Source organism: Sinocyclocheilus grahami, unplaced genomic scaffold (genome assembly GCF_001515645.1).
Source record: "Sinocyclocheilus grahami isolate Dianchi unplaced genomic scaffold, SAMN03320097.WGS_v1.1 scaffold17.1, whole genome shotgun sequence".
NCBI classification, from domain to species: domain Eukaryota; kingdom Metazoa; phylum Chordata; class Actinopteri; order Cypriniformes; family Cyprinidae; genus Sinocyclocheilus; species Sinocyclocheilus grahami.
The window spans coordinates 513,889-535,603 of record NW_015505196.1 but is presented as its reverse complement, the minus strand read 5'-3'; the positions used below and the strand labels follow the sequence as shown (position 1 = coordinate 535,603).

The 21,715-nt window shown below is 38.4% G+C and overlaps 1 protein-coding gene across 5 annotated transcripts in view; it reads left to right on the top strand.

Annotated features, from left to right (window-relative positions):
* Positions 1-21,715, top strand: part of znf827 (zinc finger protein 827) — an 88,181-nt gene that overhangs the window by 36,416 nt on the left and 30,050 nt on the right. For all 5 annotated transcript variants that reach the window (XM_016231944.1, XM_016231952.1, XM_016231935.1 and 2 more), the window contains exon 5: positions 3,410-3,637. In XM_016231944.1, the coding sequence (XP_016087430.1) occupies positions 3,410-3,637 (228 nt within the window). The remainder of the gene's footprint in view (positions 1-3,409; positions 3,638-21,715) is intronic.

The window sequence follows — 21,715 nt, the reverse complement described above, 5'->3', positions numbered from 1 at the left end:
TGACTTTGTATCTCCGTACTCACGTCTCCAGCTTGTACTTTTCTGCATGTCTTTCGAAAGAGAGGGCGCTTGTGCGTGTGCTGTACGCCCTGTCCCTGTCTGATAGGACACGCGACCCGACACGCTCTTAATTAGAGGATGCCCTTCCAGGTGCTGACCGGACCACGCTAAGTCCGTCCGCTGACATCTGACTGGTGACATTTCCAGCCGATGCCACCACATACACCACCCCCGCCACCACCTCGTCCACTGCCTGCACTCTCCACATGAAGGTCATAAACTCTCCCAATGGCTCCCAACGATCTTTAGCTCATAGTCGTGTCCTGTCCCCTAACCTGACTGTACCTTCAATGCTGTCGCGGATGCACGTCACCATTAATCAGACATCGGAGTGAGGCGGTGGTCAGCTCGTGGAGATTGATGAGAAGAGTCAGCGCCGTCGTGGATGGTGTATGTACTCGGATTTGGGGTGGTGGGGAGATCAGATGACTGCTGAGGGGAGTGTGGTAGAGACAGGAGGGGTGAGTGATCACTGCTGATCTGTAAGAGAGATGAAAGGAAAAATGGTGAGAGAGGGAGGGAGGGAAGAGGATGGGCAGGCATTTGTGGGGAAAAGAGTGACAGAACAGGAGAGGAAGTGTGATATGGAGATCAAAGATAGGTAGGACAATTTTGACATTGTGAATGTGTGTCAAAGCATGTAGGCCTACAGTGCGTGTTAATGAAAGATTTTTAAACATGGAAAAGGCATGTTTAGAACAAAAATCCCCACAATGATAGTAAAACCTGAAATCAGCTAGATTGTAGAGACCAATCAAAGTAGTACTTTAAAGATGGACGCTTTTTCAGAAGCGGAAGTCACCAGGAACTTCTTCAGTGGAGAATGGAAGCTACAACAAATATAATCGTTGTGTTCGCATTTTACTAGTTAATTAAAGCCAATGTAATAAAAGTATAGGGTTATAAATGTACATGCATTTTTAAAATGAACAATATGAAAAGCTTTGCTAGATGTACAATGCCACTAACTGTGAAAATGCATCTTCACATTCTGTTAAAACGCTCTGTTACTTAAAGTCGCAATGAAAAAGAAGTAGCAAGAGATTTTTCTTTCATATGCATGTTCAAAAGATTGGATTATCAAAAGAAAAAGAAAAAAGGTTTATTTGTTGGTTGTATGGATGGAGGCAGTTTTGAGGTCAGTTGTAAGAAAGGGGCAATTTTAAGCAGAAAACTGTAAATGAGCAGAGAAATCCGGCATAAGTTGTTCCATTGGTAGATCGAGTTATAACATTTTGATTTTAAAAAGTTGCCCACTTAGTTAAAAATGAACAAGTGTGATCAAGTATGTAAAAAATAAAATGTTTTTGTTGAAAATGGCCTCCTTACCCTGATTCAGAACTGTAAGCTTGATTTATAATTTAAAGGGATAGTTCACCCAAAAAGGAGAATTCTGTCATTAATTACTCACCCTCATGTCGTTCCAAACACAAGACATTCGTTCATCTTCCGAACACAAATTAAGATATTAGAGATTTCTGACCCTGCATAAACAGCAACAGAACGTGCATTATGGTACTATCATAAACGCACGTCGAAGACTGACACGGAAGAGAAGAATTTGTTGAATATAGTCATTATTTTTGTTTTCTTTGCGCACAAAACTTATTCTCGTAGCATCATAAAATTAAAGTTGAACCACTGATGTCACTTTCTGGGCCTTGAACGTGGTAGTTACGCTGAACGAATGTCTTACAGGTTTGGAACAACATGAGGGTGAGTAATTAATGACAGCATTTTAATTTTTGGGCGAACTATCACTTTTAGGTATTGGGTAGCATTTGTCAGGAAATGTCAGTTTCACGTCATTCATCTTTGTGTGGTTACATCACATTGGTAAACAAAGATAAGAAGGTCTGCCTTTTACAGCACATGTATGGTGCGGTGAGAGGTGTGTTTATGGGTCTGGTTCAGGTTTTACCGACATTGTGTGAAACAAATGTTCCTAAATGGTTATTAAAACCTGAAATCACCTGCATTGTGGGTACCAGCCAACAATATCCACAAGGAGAACGGTTTAATGAACTTACTAAATCATATTTTAATTAAAATCTAAAACGGAGACAAAAAGGAATCCACACACCTAGTCAGATTGCAAATTCAAAAGAACACGAGGCTTCCAGTCTGATCCGCTGTGCACTTTCACCTCTTGACAATGCATCATTAACACATTCTGGATCATCAATATGTATATTTTGTACTGTAACCCATCACTTAAACTCTTTTGATCGGAATCTTTGACTGTTTGATTGTACTTTTGTTTTGTATAATAGATGTTTGGGTTTCGTTCTGTTTTTTCCCCCAAACCTGACCTTTTGTACACTAGCACTCAAACATTTTGAAATAAATTAATACTTACTTCAGCATTTAATTGATCATTAAATGTTACTATATTGCTGTTTGTACTGTAATTTTGATTAAATAAATGCCAAATTGGTGAGCAATAAGAGACTGCTTCAAAAACATTTAAAAATCTTAGTGACTTTTCTAAAGATGCAAAAGGGTTAGCAATAATAGTAGGGGAAAGAAAATATCATTAGATATAAAAACAAAGTCATAACCAACATAGAAAACAAATCTGTGTGTGTGTGTGTGTCAAATCGAACCAGTGGCCTGTGTTCTGTTCCTGGCACTATTAAGAAGGGGCTCCATGTCTTAATATTAATTATTCATTGAAGCCTGATTAGAAATGGCCCACTTTTACAGCATATTAAGTGAGAAAAAAATGTTTCTTACTCTCATCTGAATTCAGCAGAAATATATCATCATCATCAATCATTTTCTGTGTAATTACAGACAGTCAGCATAAATACACTTTTAGATGTTCACACTGTTACATGATTCAGAAACAACACAGTCCATATTTTCCATAAAACTGTCTGTGAGATTGTTATCTGCTGGGCTTTCAGTCTAGCCCCAGAAGGCTCATCATGTCCACCAAATTTCGAAAATACAATTTAGCCTATTGCTTCCTGATCTATTCATCTTGTCTTTTCAAAAGGTGTCCTTTCTTTAAATATGGAGCCAAAGCTAGACAAACAATTATTAATAGAAGCAAATACAAAACCCCTAAATCATCTTCTGCACTTATGCAGACTTATCTAAACTAACTAACAAACCATAATGTTTGGATACCTTATTTTAAAGAGTTAGTTCACCCAAAAAAAGGAAATTTCTGTAATTATCTAGTATTCCAAACCATATGGTTTTATTTCTTCTGTAAAACTTATATCATGCAGCTTAAGAAGACACATACAGTCACATAACCTTTAAACCTTGCCATCAACAAAAACATGGGCATCAGGACATAGTTCTCAAAACTCTTGCTTGTCTTTTTCTTGCCCCACAGCAGCGAACCAGAAGGAGGCCCTAAAGGGTACATTCTGTGTCAAGGAGGAGCCCCAGGCAGAAGAGCCCCTGAGCTCTCAGAGGGGACCAAGCTATACCTTCTGCCAAGAAGGACCCCCAGGGTCCACCAAGCCACGAGAGGAAGGGAGCCAGATGTTGGGCAAGAGCAGCCTACTCAGCCAGGACATCAACGTCAAAGTGGCCTCTGAACTGCTTATGAAGCTCTCAGGTCAGCAGATGTATTTTGATGCATGCACTCATATATGTGTGTGCCTTTTCAGGCTTGAATTCATGAATGCTTTTGAGGCCAGAGGATTGAGTGAGTGGGTGTGTGTGAGAGAGATGTGTGTGCTTTGCATTCTGTTTCTTTTTTTTTTTTCTCGACACATTGCTAAGGTCATATGTAAAAGACACTTAATGCAACAGTACTACTAAGGTTAAAGAATAAGCTAAAGTTTGTATATTTACATCAGAAATATGTCTATACATTATGTAAAATCATGTAAAACACTGTCAGGTCATCATAAAATCCAGCAGCTTGTTTAGATTTGTTCGTGTTTGTCTGTAAAGTTAGTCGTTCTTTCGTTCTTTTCACTCCCTCTTTCTTTTGCACTTTCTCTCTCTCTCTCTCTGACCTGCTGCTGTCCATTCCACTCACTCATGTGTTCTGGGCAGAAGGAAAAGGGTCAATTCCTTTTCATGTTGTTCAGTCAATGTGCTTTTTATCCTGGGCAAGTCCTCTGCCAAAATAAACCCATTGATTGCTGTTTTGGGCCGCTGGTCCAATCTTTATTTGAACTCTACAGAACAATGAGATTGAAAAAGTTCAGGTCTAAAAAGTATTCTGTGTCACATCCACTTTGTGTACACTTTTGTGTTTAAATGCAGTTGAAATAGACTCACCACAACAAAGATGCAACTTTATTTTTGGAAAAAATGCTTTATTGATAAGACACAGTAGAGAGAGGGTAGGAAATTATGGGGAGAAAGTGGTCGATCATGGTCGTGTTGCGAGCCAGACTTGAACTTGAACATGGGCACTGTGTCAGACTATATGCACCACAAAGCCACAGCACCAAAAAATGTAATGCTTTTTAATTTTCTCATATTAATCAGAGATGGGTTAAAATCACTTAGTCAATGCATAACAATTATTTGAAACGATTCTGAACTAAACAAAAAACTAATCCGACAAACGAATTGAATTTAACAAAATGTGTAGTAACTGTTTTGCCTTTGTATCGCAAAATAATCAATAACAAAAAATGTATATGTATCATGAATCATTTGGGTGACTCCATGAATCAGACTCCATAATCGTGGGAAATTTCCACCTTGAAGTCGGCATAAAACTGAAATTTTGATTGCTTTTTCTTTCTTATTGTGACATAAATCTGAGTGAAACTACAAGAAAAAATGTAGGACGGGACTTGATTTTATTTCCATTTGGACTTGATTGGATCTTTGTCATGCTAATTGTGGTGATTGCTTAAGTGACAGGTTACTAATAGGGAGAGAGTGGAGCATTGTTGGACAACTTTGAGGCCCGGCTATACTTCATTTTCCACGTTCCACTCTGTCTCACGCACAACTGTGTCTGCGCAGCTTTTAAAGTGTATTCAAGCACGGATGAGTGCAAATGGATGAGTTTGACACCTAGTGGATTCTCCTGTCTCAAGAACATTCTCCTTGTACATGTGCATGGATGTCCATGGACCTTACTGACGAAAATTACATGACACGCACAGTGAGCGAACTGAAGTATACATTGAACTTTATTGCCCAGCACTAAATCATTTATAAAAAAAAAACCTGCAGTAGTCAATAAAAAATAATTGTGAGTTCACAGAGGTGGGATTTTAGATGTGCTTGCAAGGTAATAAAAGAGCTGGAGAAAGAGACAGATAAACAGAAAATGAGTGAGAAAATCACTTGTCAAAGAGAGAAAGAGAGAGAGAGCCAGATCTAGAGTAGTCCATTACAGAGGATGATAGGGAGTGATTCACTCTAAAGCAGCGTATTTCGGACCTTACTGACGAAAATTATATGACACGCACAGTGAGCGAACTGAAGTATACATTGAACTTTATTGCCCAGCACTAAATCATTTATAAAAAAAAACCTGCAGTAGTCAATAAAAAATAATTAAAGTACTTGAAATAAAATAACCACATTTTCTTTTTTGTGTAACGCTACACTTCTTTATGCATCAGGTCTTGAGAAAATAATTGTGAGTTCACAGAGGTGGGATTTTAGATGTGCTTGCAAGGTAATAAAAGAGCTGGAGAAAGAGACAGATAAACAGAAAATGAGTGAGAAAATCACTTGTCAAAGAGAGAAAGAGAGAGAGAGCAAGATCTAGAGTAGTCCATTACAGAGGATGATAGGGAGTGATTCACTCTAAAGCAGCGTATTTGACGGGCACCACATACCAGCTGCTGCTGCTCCCTCCCCATGATGCCTTACACTTCAGCGTGACTCAGCCGCACCAAGAGAGAGCTGGTTTTAACACATGTGCTTCCTCACTGCACAGCCCCAGGTCACGTTTCCCCAGAGAGGGAGTGAAAGTGTGCGCATGAACTAGAGAACCAAGTCTATGAGTATGGAGTAGTAAGATGCGAGAAAAGGAATAAGTATGCTTCATTCACGTTGTCATTGAGCATTATGTGTGTGAGTAAAGCTCAATGAGAGGTCTCCATGACTTCCCACATCAAAACTCTCCATGTGCTACTACAAGCGAGAGCCTCTTTCCCGCTCACCCCACCTCCAGGATGTGTTTCCTCAGCCTCTCTCTCTCTCCGTCTCCAGAGGCCAGGAACAGGGACCAATTAGCCTGTTTGTTGTCAAGCTGAAGCAGTTTTTCACAACATGGCCTCGCAGATCCCTCTCAGCGCGGGCACCGTGGCGTGCAGACATGCAACCAAGTGGATCTTAAGAGCCGCGCTCTGCTAGCTGCAGGCTGGGGATGAATGCCATGTAAACAATGACATCGTCTGTGGTCTTGTGTGTGTGATGCAGTGGTGCAGTCTTGGGAGGTCATTTGGGGAAAGGTCATCTCCGTCTGGCTCATATGCTCATAAGCACACTGCCCTGCTGACCGAAGATGTCTTGACAACCCCCTCGTTCTTCTTAAGACCATCTAACATGGCTTTACATGACATGCAATGTGGGTTGTCTACCGTAGTGGTTGTTTATAGTGTCGTTTGGCACTGTCGTGCAAACCTCCGCAGACTGCGCAATCAAACTCACTGCGCTCACTAAGTGTTTATGCTTGACATGCTCGCCATTGCATTGTTTTCAAAAACAACGGCCGGTGATGCAGAATATCAGATTAAATGGCAACGAGAAGAAGTAGAACTTTACATTTAGCTTCTCAGGAATTATATTAACAGTTCATGTTTAGTGGTTGTTGTCCATGTGAAGCCAGTTTCTACACTGACTGTGCTTTTGGTTTACACAAACACTTAAGTTTAGCATTTTAGTGCTAATATTTAAAAGTCTAGATGACGTTAGCTAAAAAATTACTTTTAAACATGCATTAATAAATATTCTTACTTATTCTAGTTGTGTTTATTGACTTTAGCTAACTTGTCTTGTACATTTGACTCCAAACAGTTAATCTGCCATAACAGTCAGTAAATAAGGGTGCTTTCCATAGACTGTATGGTGCTTTAACACTGGTACTTTTGGTGCGCACCCGGGTTCGATTGACGTCAGAGTTCGGTTCGTTTGGATGATGTGAACGCTGTCTTCCGAACTCGGGTGCGCACCTGCGAACCGTACCTAAGTCTGCTTAAAGTCTGCGTGAACCGGAAGTTGCTGCCGACTTTATTTCAGTGAAGTGACGTATTTCCAGCTGAAACGGTATATTGAGGAGAGGGCGTAGTTTTATTTTTGCGCTCCTCCTCTCATCTCTTACTCATAGCAAACTAACTATTATTTTGCCCAAGCCGTCAAACTGACGTCATCAGAGAAGGAATGCAATTCCAGAGCGGAAGTAAATGTTCAGATTTTGATTAAAGATTACCAAGACAAACAATTTTTTTTCAGCGGATTAACTTGCATGGATTAATTGTTCACATCAAGACTAGCAATGTGCGCTAGTAAAGTAAATAAAGTCCATTTTGATTTCATGCAGACTTTAAAAGGGGTGGTCTGGGGTATGGTTCAAGTGAACTCCAGTACGGTTCGCTGCTGATGTGAACGCAATCCTATCAAATCACGGAAGTGAACTGCTATTAATGACGTATTATTTGATAAAAATGTGTGTTTGTGTGTGTTTCACTCACTTTCCTGACGAGCGTGACTGACGCGCTGTAAACAGAGAGCTGTATATCTAATTTCTGTTTGCCTTAGAACCTAAGCGTTCTTTAGATCATTTGCAGTACATTCGTAAGTCAGACGTAAGTGCCATTATGTACCGAAGCTTTGTAAACAAAACGAATGGTTCAAAAACGTAAATATATAAAAGTGCAGAGAGCAATGTTATGCATTTGCCGCCTTCTCCTGCACCGTCGTTACTAAGCAACGGGGGTCAACAGCTGCTGGCTTGATGAAGCAAACGAACCGCGGTTCAGACCCAAATCAATTAATATTATGAACACAGTTCAGCGGGGGCAGGGGGAGGGGGGAGCAATCGAACTCGGGTTCGGACCAGGCAAGCGAACCAAGTGAGAAAGCACCCTACTGTTGAAATCCTGCAAATTACAGAGCCCTGCACATGACAGGAGGAAGATATAGTGGCCACAAATTAAAAACTTGTTCCCAAAAATGAATTTGTCATCTTGTTTTAAATTGTGACCACATTGTATCAAATCATTCCCTTGTGGCAATTATTTAAAGGGATGGTTTACCAAAAAATTCTGTCAATTCTGTCATTCCAAACCCCTAAAATGTTGATTAATCTTCGAAAATTAAGGTATTTTTAATGAAATCTAAAAGGTTTCCCTCCCTCCATTGAAAGTTTGGGTAACCAAACATAGATGATCCAACAAGGTCATAAGGATGTTGTAAAATCCATATGAATCAAGCGGTTTAATTTAAAACTGGTGAAGAGATACAATCGCATTACATGATTAACAGCTCTGATGTTTTTTGATTGTGAAATGTCTTGTTCTTTGTGGAGGGGTTTTGAAGTTAGCTTAGGTAACTTCTATGCATACTAGCTTAGCATACCACCAGCTGATTAGCCTGCTAGCTTAGTCAATACCCCACATAAATGCTTAGTTCTGTCATAACAACTCTCTGAGAGTTTAGCATGGTAATATACATGGCAATGTTAATGTGTTTGGTCTTGGCGGAATAGATCTGCTACGCTGCTACTGCTGCTTTTGCTGTGGCAGAACAAGTACCAAGACTTGCTACTGCCAATACATCCACAGACATGCTGCTTGTAGGAAAAACTGCAGCTGCACATGTAACATATGTGACCCTGGACCACAAAACCAGTCGTAAGTCGCTGGGGTATATTTGTAGCAATAGTCAACAATGCATTGTATGGGTCAAAATTATCGATTTTTCTTTTATGCCAAAAATCGTTAGGATATTAAGTAAAGATCATGTTCCATGAAGATATTTTGTAAATTTCCTACTGTAAATCTATCAAAACTTAATTTTTGATTGGTAATATGTGTTGCTAAGTTCTTAATTTGGACAACTTTAAAGGTGATTTTCTCAGTATTTCGATTTTTTTGCACCCTCAGATTCCACATTTTAAAATATGGAAAATATGGAAGTGGTATATCAGGCAAATATTGTCCTATCCTTACAAACCATACATCAATGGAAAACGTATTTATTCAGCTTTTAGATGATGTATAAATCTAGGGCTGCACAATTAATCAAATGCGATTGTCATGCACATCCTGTCAGTAAAGCCGGTTCTGTGATTAGTAGTAAATCTCCATCACCTGCTTTCAGATGGAGCAGCATTTACTACACAGAGACGTACGGAAAAAAATTGCAGACGATATAGTCGTATATCGTTCACGATAATGACAGCTGTTTGCATAGCTTCTCAGTGAACTACGGCTCTGTGTAGTAAATGCTGCTCCATCTGAAAGCACGTGAAAATACCACATTTAATAACATGTTCTTACTCCAAACTCACTTCATGACGTCAGCCGAGTGTTTGAAATAAATCTTTCTGTGAGATGATGTGGCTTCTTACACAGAATAAGGCACGCAACATATTTCATAGTATTCTAAGCAGTGATAAAGGCTATGTCGATTAGCACTGCATTATTATATACTTTATTATAATGAAAATTATAATAATAAGAACTCAGATAACCCATATATTGCTGTAGTTGTGTGTTTATTTGTCACGTTGAATCAATGAAAGCATTTAAATCTTCTGTTTATTTAGCAACTGCTATAGAGATTTCCTGGGTTTCTTCTGCGGGGTGTATTTGGAGTTTCCACGCGAGAGCGCCCTCTGGCCTTCAGATGGAGATTTACTGCTGATCACAGAACCGTGCTTCACTGAAAGATACGCATGACAATCACAGCTTCTGTCTAATCGCGATTTCGATTTCATTTCGATTTATCGTACAGCCCTATATAAATCTCAGTTTTTTCAAAATTACCCTTATGACTGGATTTGTGGTCCAGGGTCACATACATGAAATTACCCTGTAGCAGATCTGTACAGGTGGAGCTGGGGAAGGTGGAGGGTTTCTCAAGTGTGCTGCAACTGCTACAGCAAGCTCTAGCCAAGTATTTGAATGCTAAGCACCGAGCCCATTGGCTGCTGATGCAAAAAGAAACCAAACACCTGTGCCATGTGATAATGATGTCATTATATCAGATTGAGTTAGAACCTATCGGCCTGCGCCATCAAGAGTTTCATGACAGAACTTTGTATTTATATGTTTTTATACTTGTTATACTTTTATGTTTGATAAAGCTTTAAAAAAATCACTACCCACCGGGGTCCTGCGTATACTCAACTCAACAGGCAGACCAAATTGTTCATGACACTGTAGTTTTTCTCTTCCACAGAAGTACAAGTGCATCTGCTCATGTACCTTCATGACACTTATCTCCTGGTTGCTCCCGGGGGATTGTCCATGTGATTAAACGTTCATGGTCCCATTGTGTGAAAGTTACTGAAAAATTAGAAACCTGACCCCACTGGGCCTGGTTAGCTTGTAGAAATTTGGTTTTAAGCACTGACAAGACATCAGTAAGACATTTTTGTTAGTTTGTTTCATGGTGTGGATAGCAGCTTTCCTGTTTTGAGGTGTTGCATCACACGATTTAAAGTAGGTCACCTCCACCACCCACCCCCCATCAAACCAGTTAACAATGTGTCGACTTCCCCCACATCTGTTTGATGGTAGCTGTTGGCATCCTGGGGCTAATTACCACTGCCGTGTTAGTCCCTCCGCACTTATGTTTCCTGGGCTCCAGCAGATGGACCTTGATGCAGCGCTTCACTAGGGGGCACACAGGACCTAAGAGAGGACTGCCATCCTCTCATCCTCCACGGCGCAACCTGTATTTGTCCATACAGACAGAGATACCACCAATTGCAGCTTTTTCTCAGGGGAATTGTTTCTTGACCTCTTCACTGCCAGGTTCTTGTTCTTTTTTTTTGTTATACCCAAAGCCAATTAGAGGCATCATCACAGAGCTCAGCAGGAAGACAACATGAGCCATGCCAGCCAGAAATGCTGCAGTAGGCTGCTGGGTGGCCATGACCTCAAAAATCCCACCTCAGAATCATACTACAATGAGCTGGAATTAGTTTGAAATTTAGAACTTTTTATTAAAGAAATGTATTTTGACAGAGAGTGGCCATCAATAGAAGAGCAGTGACATTTTTTTCAGTGATTGGAAATGTATATAGTGAAAACGAATATGAAAAACTTCTTATTGACCAGTCCAGTGGTTCTCAGATGGTGGAATTCCTTTAGGCGGTACACAGCATGACCCTGAACATTTGCACTTTTAAAAATATATATAAAAAAAATATTTTGTGTCTTTATACTTAAAGGGGATGTCTAATACTGTTTCATGCATTTTGACTTATTTACGCTACTAAAAAGTTGGATTCTTATGCTAAACATGACCCAAGTCTCAAAAAATGAGTTGGACGTATTACGGAGTATTTCTGTGCCAAATATACTCCTTCATGCCTCCAGGATCTCAACTGTTTTCAGAGAGAAGCGGTACAGCTGTGTCTTTCTTTTATAAATCTGATAAAACTAAAGACTCTTTGGAGATATGAAGGATGTAATACTACTCTATAGGGTATGCAAGATTAACATGAGTTTGGTAGAAACTGTGTGTTATGTCCCCTTTAAAGGGTTAGTTCACCCAAAAATGAAAATTCTGTCATTAATTACTCACCCTCATGTCATTCCAAACTTGACCTTTGTTCATTTTCAGAACACAAATGAAGATATTTCTGATGAAATCCGAGAGCTTTCTGACCCTCACATAGACAACAAGGGTCCTACCACGATAAAGGTCCAGAAACGTAGTAAGGGCATCGTTAAAATGGTCCACGTGACATCACTGGGTCAGCCATAATTTTATAAAGCTAAGATAATAGTTTTTGTGCAAAAGGAAACTAATATAACTTTATTCAACAATTCTTCTACTCCTCGTCACCCTAGGGCGCCAGAAAGTCAGAAAGCTCTCGAATTTCATCAGAAATATCTTAATTTGTGTTCCGAAGATGAACGAGGTTTGGAACGGCATGAGGGTGAGTAATTATTGATATAATTAAAATTTTTGGGTGAACTATCCCTTTAAGTTATTGTTCCGGTTTTTTTTTTTTTTTTTTTTACCAATGTATGATATATATATATATATATATTTTTTTTTTATTTTTTTTTATTTATTTTATTTTTTTTAAGTAAATATTTAGCAGAGCAGGATATGAATAGATTACATCAGGGGTACTCAAGTTCAGAGGCCAAGCGGGCCGCATTTAAATCACATAAAATGCGAAGGGCCACAAATTACAATTTGCATCATCAGACTTTAAGACAATATTTGTAGATTTACTAATTTAGAAATGCTGTTTAATACTTATCTAATTCTTGATTGTCCTTAAAATAACACTGAACATATTTTTTTAAAGAGTAAAAAAAAAAACATAATTTATTTAAAATAATTTCTTTCATACTAAGTAAAATGTGAATCCATGAATGTATTTATTGGCATATCACTTACTGATATAAAATTATAATTTAACTTCATTTGGAGTATTTCGTTATTCCGCAATGCACATTTCTTAATATTATGCCTAAAATGTGTTTTAATATCACTGTTAATAAAGATTGTATGATCTCTGTATAATATCGGTCTTTAAATGCAAGATATTTAAAGTGGACCTGAAGTATACTTGCAATAGTTCGACTTTAGAAATGTACTTCAGTATATTCAGTAAGCACAAAAGTAGTTGTTCCGAATTTAGCAGACTATAGGTGTACCAGTTTAGTATCCAAAAGTACAATTGCAGGGTATTTTTTATTAAGCAAATAAATATGTAAATGCATTTGTAGAATTCAAAATAGATGTATACGTTCTGGATGCTGAACCTCACCGACCACATCTTTGATGCTTTTTCTGAAATTAAAGTCATTTATTTGTTTACATTACATGTGGATAAATGACCAACTAGAGCTGCACGATTCTGCATAAACTGGAGAATCATGACTGTATTTTTAAAATAGATATCACTATTCTCCCACCATGATTCTGAGAGAAAAAAAACAGACAACTTAACAAAATAACATGTAATTTACTAGAGTTTCTAGTAAAAATTGCTGCAGTCTATTTATAAAACACGATATTTAACGAATTGTTAAAAAAATTTAGTTGAACAAATTATTCAATGAATCACTCAAAGACTTCACTTGTTTCATTCAATGAATCAACGTTTTTTGAACGAATCTCTTTTTTATGTCACTTATCTCCACCTGCTGGCTTTACGTTGTAATTGATACAATCTTTATTTGAAGCGTCGTCACTTTCAGAAAGGTGATTTATTCTATTTTGATCGCTACATAGACAGCAGTGTTTATATCTGAACTATAAACTTTTGTTCCAGTACTTCTGTGATTATTTGAATGTTTGTAACACAGAAATAGCGATACAAAAGACTTTGTAAAGATGTTCTCTCTGGTCAGCGGCAGTGCGAATGCTGATTTAATAGGCTTTAATAGACATATACAGTGGTGTGAAAAAGTGTTGGCCCCCAAAAACAAAATCCAAAACTACATGGCCCTTTGTGAAGAAGTGTTTGCCCCCCTGTTAAAACTGTGGTTTATCACACCTGAGTTCAATTTCTCTAGCCACACCCAGGCCTGATTACTGCCACACCTGTTCGCAATCAAGAAATCTCTTAAATAGGACCTGCCTGACAAAGTGAAGTAGACCAAAAGATCCTCAGAGGGGGCCAACACTTTTTCACACCACTGTAGCTGAATCATGTCATTTATGAACTAGATTACGTGGGTGATTGAATCTGTTCTTGATCAGGCTATTTATTTAAATATCCAACAGTATATGACAGTAAACACACGACACGGCAATATATGGTTTATCTGTGTTCTTCAAGCCATCTCTGGCATTTTCATAATAATAAACTATATTTATAATCCATGCTAATCGACGTAGCCTTTATTACCATACAGAATATATGTTCTGCCTCATTCTGTGACAAAAAGCGCACATCGGATGCGGCCCATGGGCCACCTGTTGAGTACCCCGGGATTACATGATGGCCTGACCGCACTGATATGTCTGTTTTGTTCCTGTGCTATATTAAGAAACAGCCAAAACTGAAGAAATCGACAAAAAGGAGAGGTATTATTGTTTGCACTCAAAGTCTGTGAACTGGTCTGTTTTTGACTCCCTGATAAACTCTGAACGCAGCACTGTAGTTTGATCATGATATCAATAATGAAACCAGACAGAGAAGTTCAAGTACTTCTAAACAGATGGGTGAAGTTTTAAAATTGCATTGCTTTAAATGAATAAATATATTTATTTTTAGGGATTAGTATTTTGGAATTGGAGTGCAAAATGTACAAGTTTTTTAAGGGCTCTTGTACTGCAAAGGGCCAGTCAAGGATCTCTTACTGCAGCATTATTTGTCAGAAATATTGATATTAATCAGAATATGGCATTATGAGTATGTTGCTCACAGTCCTACAGATTCAACTTAATAAGATTTCTAGTTGACCAATGCTGAAATCTTTTGATAGAGTGGTCATTGATGATCACCTGAATGGTGATACTTGGAACAGAACCTCTGGACTTTATGTTCCAAAGGAAGTCCTGTATAGTTTCGAGGAGTGGTACGAAACTTTAGAAATCAGAAAAGCGACGCAGTGGCCAAAGACATTCATTTGCATGTGTTCATAGTTCAGTCATTATTAAGAAACGGCACAGTTTGAATGCAATTTAATAACCCCCAACAGAGTAACTGACAGATATTCTTTACAAATGAGTTAGATTTAGCCCATAATAGTTCTCTCGAAAAATGAACCCATGGATTATGCATAATAATAGGAACATTGTAAGTGTGACAGTAATTATGTTGATGAAAGTTGGATTTGTTGATTGTGGATTCATTACAAAAGTTGGGTTTTGCGGCTATAAAAATATGAATTTAGCGACACAGTGTCTTAAAGGGATAGTTCACCCAATCTGAAATTTATGTCATTAATTACTCACCCTCATGTCATTCCAAACCTGTAAGACCTTCGTTCATTTTCGGAACACAAATAAAGATATTTTTGGTGAAATCCGAAAGCTTTCTGACCCTCTATAGACAGCAAGGGTCCTACATTCAAGGCCCAGAAAGGTACCAAGATGTAATTGTTGCGCACAAAATGTATTCTTGTAGCTTCATAAAATAACAGTTGAACCACTGAAGTCACATGGACTATTTTGTTGATGTTCTTGGTCCTTTCTGGGCCTTGAATGTGGTAGGACCAAGAAAGGTCTATGGAGGGTCAGAAAGCTTTCGGATATCATGAAAAATATCGTAATCTGTGTTCCGAAGATGAACGAAGATCTTATGGGTTTGGAACGACATCAGTGTGAGTAATTAATGACAGAATTTTATTTTTGGGTGATCAATCTCTTTAAAGAAGGGTTTAACATACAAATTGTCAAAAGGCTAACTAGCACACTATCATACTAAACTTCTTGGAGAGCTTGCATTTCTCAATTCACCATAGCTGTTGAAGAAAAACCCCAAACAATTGACAACTTGGTTGATGGGCGAATAGTAGACCATCCTTGCCCATCCCCATCTTAAAAGATTTCCCCACATGTATTTTATAACTGCAAAAAGACAGCCTTTTCACTAATCTAGAGTGCAGATACTCCTCCCTGTGAAATGAAACCACTGTGAAGCCTGCACAGCCATTTGACCATTTCCTGCATCACACACAACCCAGCATCCCTCAGTAGCCTCTTCAGGGGCATGTGGAGCACTGATTCTCTCTCGCTTTCTCTCTCCAACTGAGGTGAGCGTTGTATCATGATGTGCTGAATTATTGAGAGGCTGTTCGGCCGCTGGTCTGGGATCAGCTCTCCCTTGTCATTTTGCGGGCTGCGGTTGCTCTGGACCTCTTTGAAGCGGCTGAACTCTTCACCTCGTGTCTAAGTGGGTCATCCTTTCCGTCGGGCCAGAGGAGAAGTAGTGCAGAATGACAACCTCGTTCTCTATCCTTCTCCTCCACCTCCATCTCACCCTATTTTTTATATCGCTTCACCTCTAGCTTTTCGTCCACTGCGTCTGCCCCTCTGATGCATGTCTCTTTTTTTATGTAAAAATCTTATTTAATTATTTTTTTTATAAATAGTATACGTTGCAAGGTTTTTTTTTTTTTCAATTATATAATAAATAAAAAGAAAACAGATTGAATGGAAAAAGAATTGAGCAAGCTAGTGTTAGAGGGCTTTTTTGCTCTTTGTTAATTGTATAATAAAAAAAAACATTGAGAAGCTAGTTTAGTTTTTTTTTTTTTAAGAAAATAAGCGGTTAGTAAATAAATACAGTGCAAGTCTGAAAGTTTCTTTTTAAGAATAGAATTAGAATAGAGAGTGCTAGAGTTAGAGGGTCAAATAAAGATGGAAAAGCACATCCCATGCTTTATTTTCTCATTCATGTTTCTTTCTCACTTTAACATGTCAATAACTTGTGGAAATGTGTGAATATATTTACATACCTCAAATATATTTATATAAATCTGTATAAACAATATAGCAAAATCTCTATATCATTTTTATATCATCACCATGATACATATCGTCATAAATATATGACAATATATATCACAAAAATAGGACAATTAAATTACTGTAGAAATAAATAAAAGAATAATGCTTACTTGAATAAGATATGAAAATATAAAATAATTACCCTAATATAATCGTTTTTCTTTTTTGCAACCTATAATCAGTAATCTGCCTATTATGTTCTGTCAGAAAGTTCTGAATGCACATGTATTGTATTTACATACAATTTTGTTAGTCTTTACAAAATGGGACTGAACAAGTGGATCCTCCTTTTCACATGACAATGAAGTTACAAAATCTTTTTAATTTACAGTTGTTCATACACTGGAGTTTGTGGACCTTTGTGCTGAACAGTCATAGCATAATAGCAGATATTTCTATATGTAATGTTTAATAAATGCGCGTTTAAATCAACCTTTCCAAAAAAAATATGGTATGGTGGGACCCTCAAGTGCTCTGACAAATTTGAAACAGTATATTAATTTGTATTTCTCACACCTTTCATTGTCAAAGACAGGAAATCATTGATCATGTTTACATGCATGTTCTTAATAAGCTGGTCCCAAGTGTTGTCATATAAACACATTAAACTGTTTTCCTTTAAGCATAAACTGATCAACACAGCCATATTTTTGTCCATTACTCCAATTACCGTGAAATTGTCCTTTACTGTGGATTTAAGTGTATCAGCCATAGTACGCATTGTACGGTAGAAGAGGAAGAAATATAATGTACAATCTCACTCTTTATTGACCCAAAGAAATATAAAACTGTGTTCTCGTCTCATACAAATGAAGGAGAAGTCATAGAGTCATAGAATTATAGAAACTGCAAACATCAGAGGAGAATATCAGTTCTAAACACATTCCCTGCTGATATTTTGGAACACTCTGGGGGTTTTAATGCTTTTTTGAACATTGCAGTGTAGGGCTGCACGATAAATCGAAATGGAATCGAGATCGTGATTCAACAGAAGCTGCGATTGTCATGCGTATCTTTCAGTGAAGCACTGTTCTGTGATCAGCAGTAAATCTCCATCCAAAGGCCAGAGGGCGCTCTTGCGCTGAAACTCCAAATACAGCCTCGCAGAAGAAACCCAAAAAATGCCTATCGCTGCAGCTGAATAAACAGAAGATTCAACTGCTTTCATTGATTCAATGTGACTAATAAACACACGACTATGGCAATATACGGTATATCTGAGTCCTTATTATTATAATTTTCATTAAAATAACGTATATTTATAATGCAATGCCTTTATCACTGCTTAAATACTATGAAATATGTTGTGTGCCTTATTCTGTGTAAGAAGCCACATCATCTCACAAAAGGATTTATTTCAAACACTCGACTGACGTTATGAAGTGAGTTTGGAGTTAAAATATGTTATTAAATGTGGTATTTTCACATGCTTTCAGATGGAGCAGCATTTACTTCACAGAGCCGTAGTTCACTGAGAAGCTATGCAAACGATTTCTTCGATTTCAGAATCGCGCAATAAAATAAAAAAGCGATTTTTTTTGCGTAATTTGTCAGTGAACAACGGCTATGTGTAGTAAATTCTGCTCCATCTGAAAGCACGTGATGATTATTTCCTGCTGATTACAGAACCGGCTTTTTTAACAAAATGCGCATGACAATCGCATTCAATTAATCGTGCAGCCCTTTTGCAGTGATCATGTTGTGACGTCACTTACAAAATCTTGAAATGGTAATATTCTGGCATTGCCGGGTTATTGATTTGATGTCATGAGCTGATTTTGGTAGTTATCAGCATATTGGTGTGCATATGTGCTCACTGGTAAGAAACCAGAAAATGGGATCAGGACACAATGCCAGTTGAATTTGAACCTGCATTTCCCACATGAGCACCAAAGCATGACATGTCTGTAGCTTCGGTGTGCCTGTGTTTTCTATTTGATTTCCATAAATCTGCACAAGTTTATCACTCTCAGTGCTCACAAGAGGTTTAACAGGCATGAATCTTTGATAGACCAGATGGCTAAAGAGACTATCTGCCACTGGTCAGCCTCCGTTTAACCTCCCTGCGCTTTCAGTGTGTGTGTGTGTGTGTGTATTTTCCTTTCTGTATTTGCACATTTATTTACTCATGGTAATTTGCATATCTAACACACTGGCTATTTTAGATGCTTTCAAAACACTGCTGATTGCTGGTTGCGCTCTCTTCCTCATAGTGACCCGCTCTCTACATTACTCATTTTTTACATACATGTGTACAAATGCATTTGAAAGCAGTTACTGACGTCACTCAACCCAAGGCGAGAGTGCATTGCTCTGTGTGTGTGTTGTGAGACTGTGTGTCCCCTAAATGACCCCGGCCCTCAATCTGGCTCCAGGCACTTTATTAAGGGATTAACGGGCTAGTGGTTGTCAGTGTCCCCGTGTGCCATTGCCTCCTCCAGCTCGTGACACCTGGGCACACTACTGACCCCCCCCACACACTCGCACACACTCAGACACTGTAAACATACACTGTACTCATACACAATCTAGGTCAGAGCCAGACAACAACACAGACAGACCCAATAACACTCGCTGTTAACGGGAGGGGTGGAGGTCAGCCGGCCTACCCACAATCTCCTGCTCCGTCGTCTCCAGCCAGACTACATTCATATGATTACGCCCCCTCTGCCTCCCTCCCCAGCTGTCTGATCGAGTGTGGTCACCCTTGAGAAGCATATGCCATCTACCGCTCAGCTGTACATACTGTCAGACGTCTGATCTGATAAGACGAACAGGCTAAACTTTTTTTCTACCCTCCTTTTTTGTCCAGTCTAAATGTAGGGAGCAGACCTCTTTGTTTTTCTATATCAGAAAGGCTGAGTGAGTTTACAAGAGCTGGTTTTCATTAAAAGAACTCTGGCGTTCATATGAGCTCACTGACTGTCTGTCTATTTTGTCTTGTTGTGGCGCTTGCATGTTTTTTAGGCTAACCATAGAAAGTTCTTGAAACCTTTAGAAGTTTGTAAATGTACTGTCAAGTTCAGCCCTCACTGTTGTGTTCTGTTTTATACCACAGCACTTTATGACTGCAAATGTACAAAAACAAAACATAAACTCGCCAGGTATCTGGTTTAATCTGTGCTAAAGTTTGGTATTTGTTCGACTGGCACAAATGAGATCTTCAGGTTAACTTTTTTTTAGAGGTGGACTAGGAATTGATTGTATTGGAGGAGGTCTTTGTTTTTTTTTTGCACTCTTTCTTTTTGACTTTGGCTTAGCCTAGAGTAGTGAGGAAGAAAAAACCTTTTGACCAGATTTCAAACATTGAGTCATTTTGACCAGATTTCAAACCCTTTTTTCTTTTTAAGCCAAATTATAGACATCTGCTTCAGCTTTAACCGCCTTTGGTAACAGCCTTATCTCAATGATGCCCTTGTCTCTGTAGCAGTTTAAAACTCAAATGAGTCACAAAGTGGACAACCAGGCTCAAATTTAAATATGTTGCACATGACAGTGAGTTGACATCTGTGCTTCCTTTGGCCAGGGGTCTTATGGGTAACAAAATCTTGCTTCTTGGTTTTGCACAATGCAGAAAATGTGGGTGATGTTACCAGGACGTTAGTATGAGATTGCCAGGGTGTTCACTGGCCCAATTAAAGAGAGCCTCCTCTTTTTGAGATATTCTGGTGCCTAGGTGTGGCTCAGGTCCTTCACTTTTGTATATTAATTAATTTTTATGTTATGACCAATAACCAATAAATGGCTAATAACGTGAATTTAAAGTTCGCGTCTGATTGCGCTCCCTTGGTGACGTGGCAAAGGGATCTCATTATAATATTACCACCCCTTAATCTGTAAGTTTCCACTCAAGGCGCCGTTAGTGTGTTTTCGCAAGCGACAACGGTGTACTAGTTCTAATGCCATGGCGAAAGTTTGAGCAAAGCATGCTAACGGTTCTGTCTTTGACTGCACAGACGAGCACAGAACACTATTAGAGTGCCAGCCTCAGAGGAGACAACAGAGCAGTACATTTATTGATTTATTTAATGTATATTGCTGCTGTTACTAGGGCTGGGTATCGAGTTCGATACTTTTTAGGCACCGAACGAATTGCCTCGATACTATCGAGTATCGAAAAACGTCTCGTCGTTCGGTACCAAATTTCGATACCTAAGGGGTTAATCTCATCAACGTCAGTGAGGTGCAGATCGATCAGTGTTTGACATCTGCGAGAGGAATGTGAAAACGTACGGAGCAGTCTGCTCGTGGTATCTTACTATAGTCGTTAACGCCAGACAAGTAACATGATTAAAACATCAGTAATCAAAAATAACCATGTAAACACCAAAACGCAATGTTATTTTGATTTTATTACATTTAGAGTAAGTGGCGAATAGTGGATATCTAATGTATATAATGCATCTATTGACAGTATAAGGTTGCGCTGCTGAGGCGAGGCTCCCGCAGCCTCTCCAGGAGAAATCAAACCTATTCAAAATGGAAAGTTTTTATATTTAAAATACAGTTAGTTAGGCAACATCACACAACGTTTTCACCATTACGACTGTTTAATAGTTCTATAAACAGTTCAATAAGCAAATACAATAATATTAGGTCACTTACATTTTAGTAAGTACATTCATTGCTGATTGATTCCGTGTTTTGAACGAATCGGTTGAGTCAAAGTTTCATTAGCCCATGCATTAACATCTGATGAATTTGCCGTTTGAACGAATTGTTTGAATGAACAACTCAATGACTCACTCATTAAACGCTCACTGCTGGCACCTACTGGCATTTTAATTTAGTTGAAAAGTATCATTTCCACCATAATTTCTTGTTTGTATATTAAAAAATATTTAAAATAATCTCATAATAATTATTTAATGCAGTTGTATTTTTCAGTGTCAATTGAATTTATAGATCAAATGAAAGAATTTGAAATGAAAGTATTAATGAGATTAATGGGAATAGAATAAATCATTTGCACAAAAAACAAAACACACACACACACACACACACACACACACATATATATACAGTGGGTACGGAAAGTATTCAGACCCCCTTA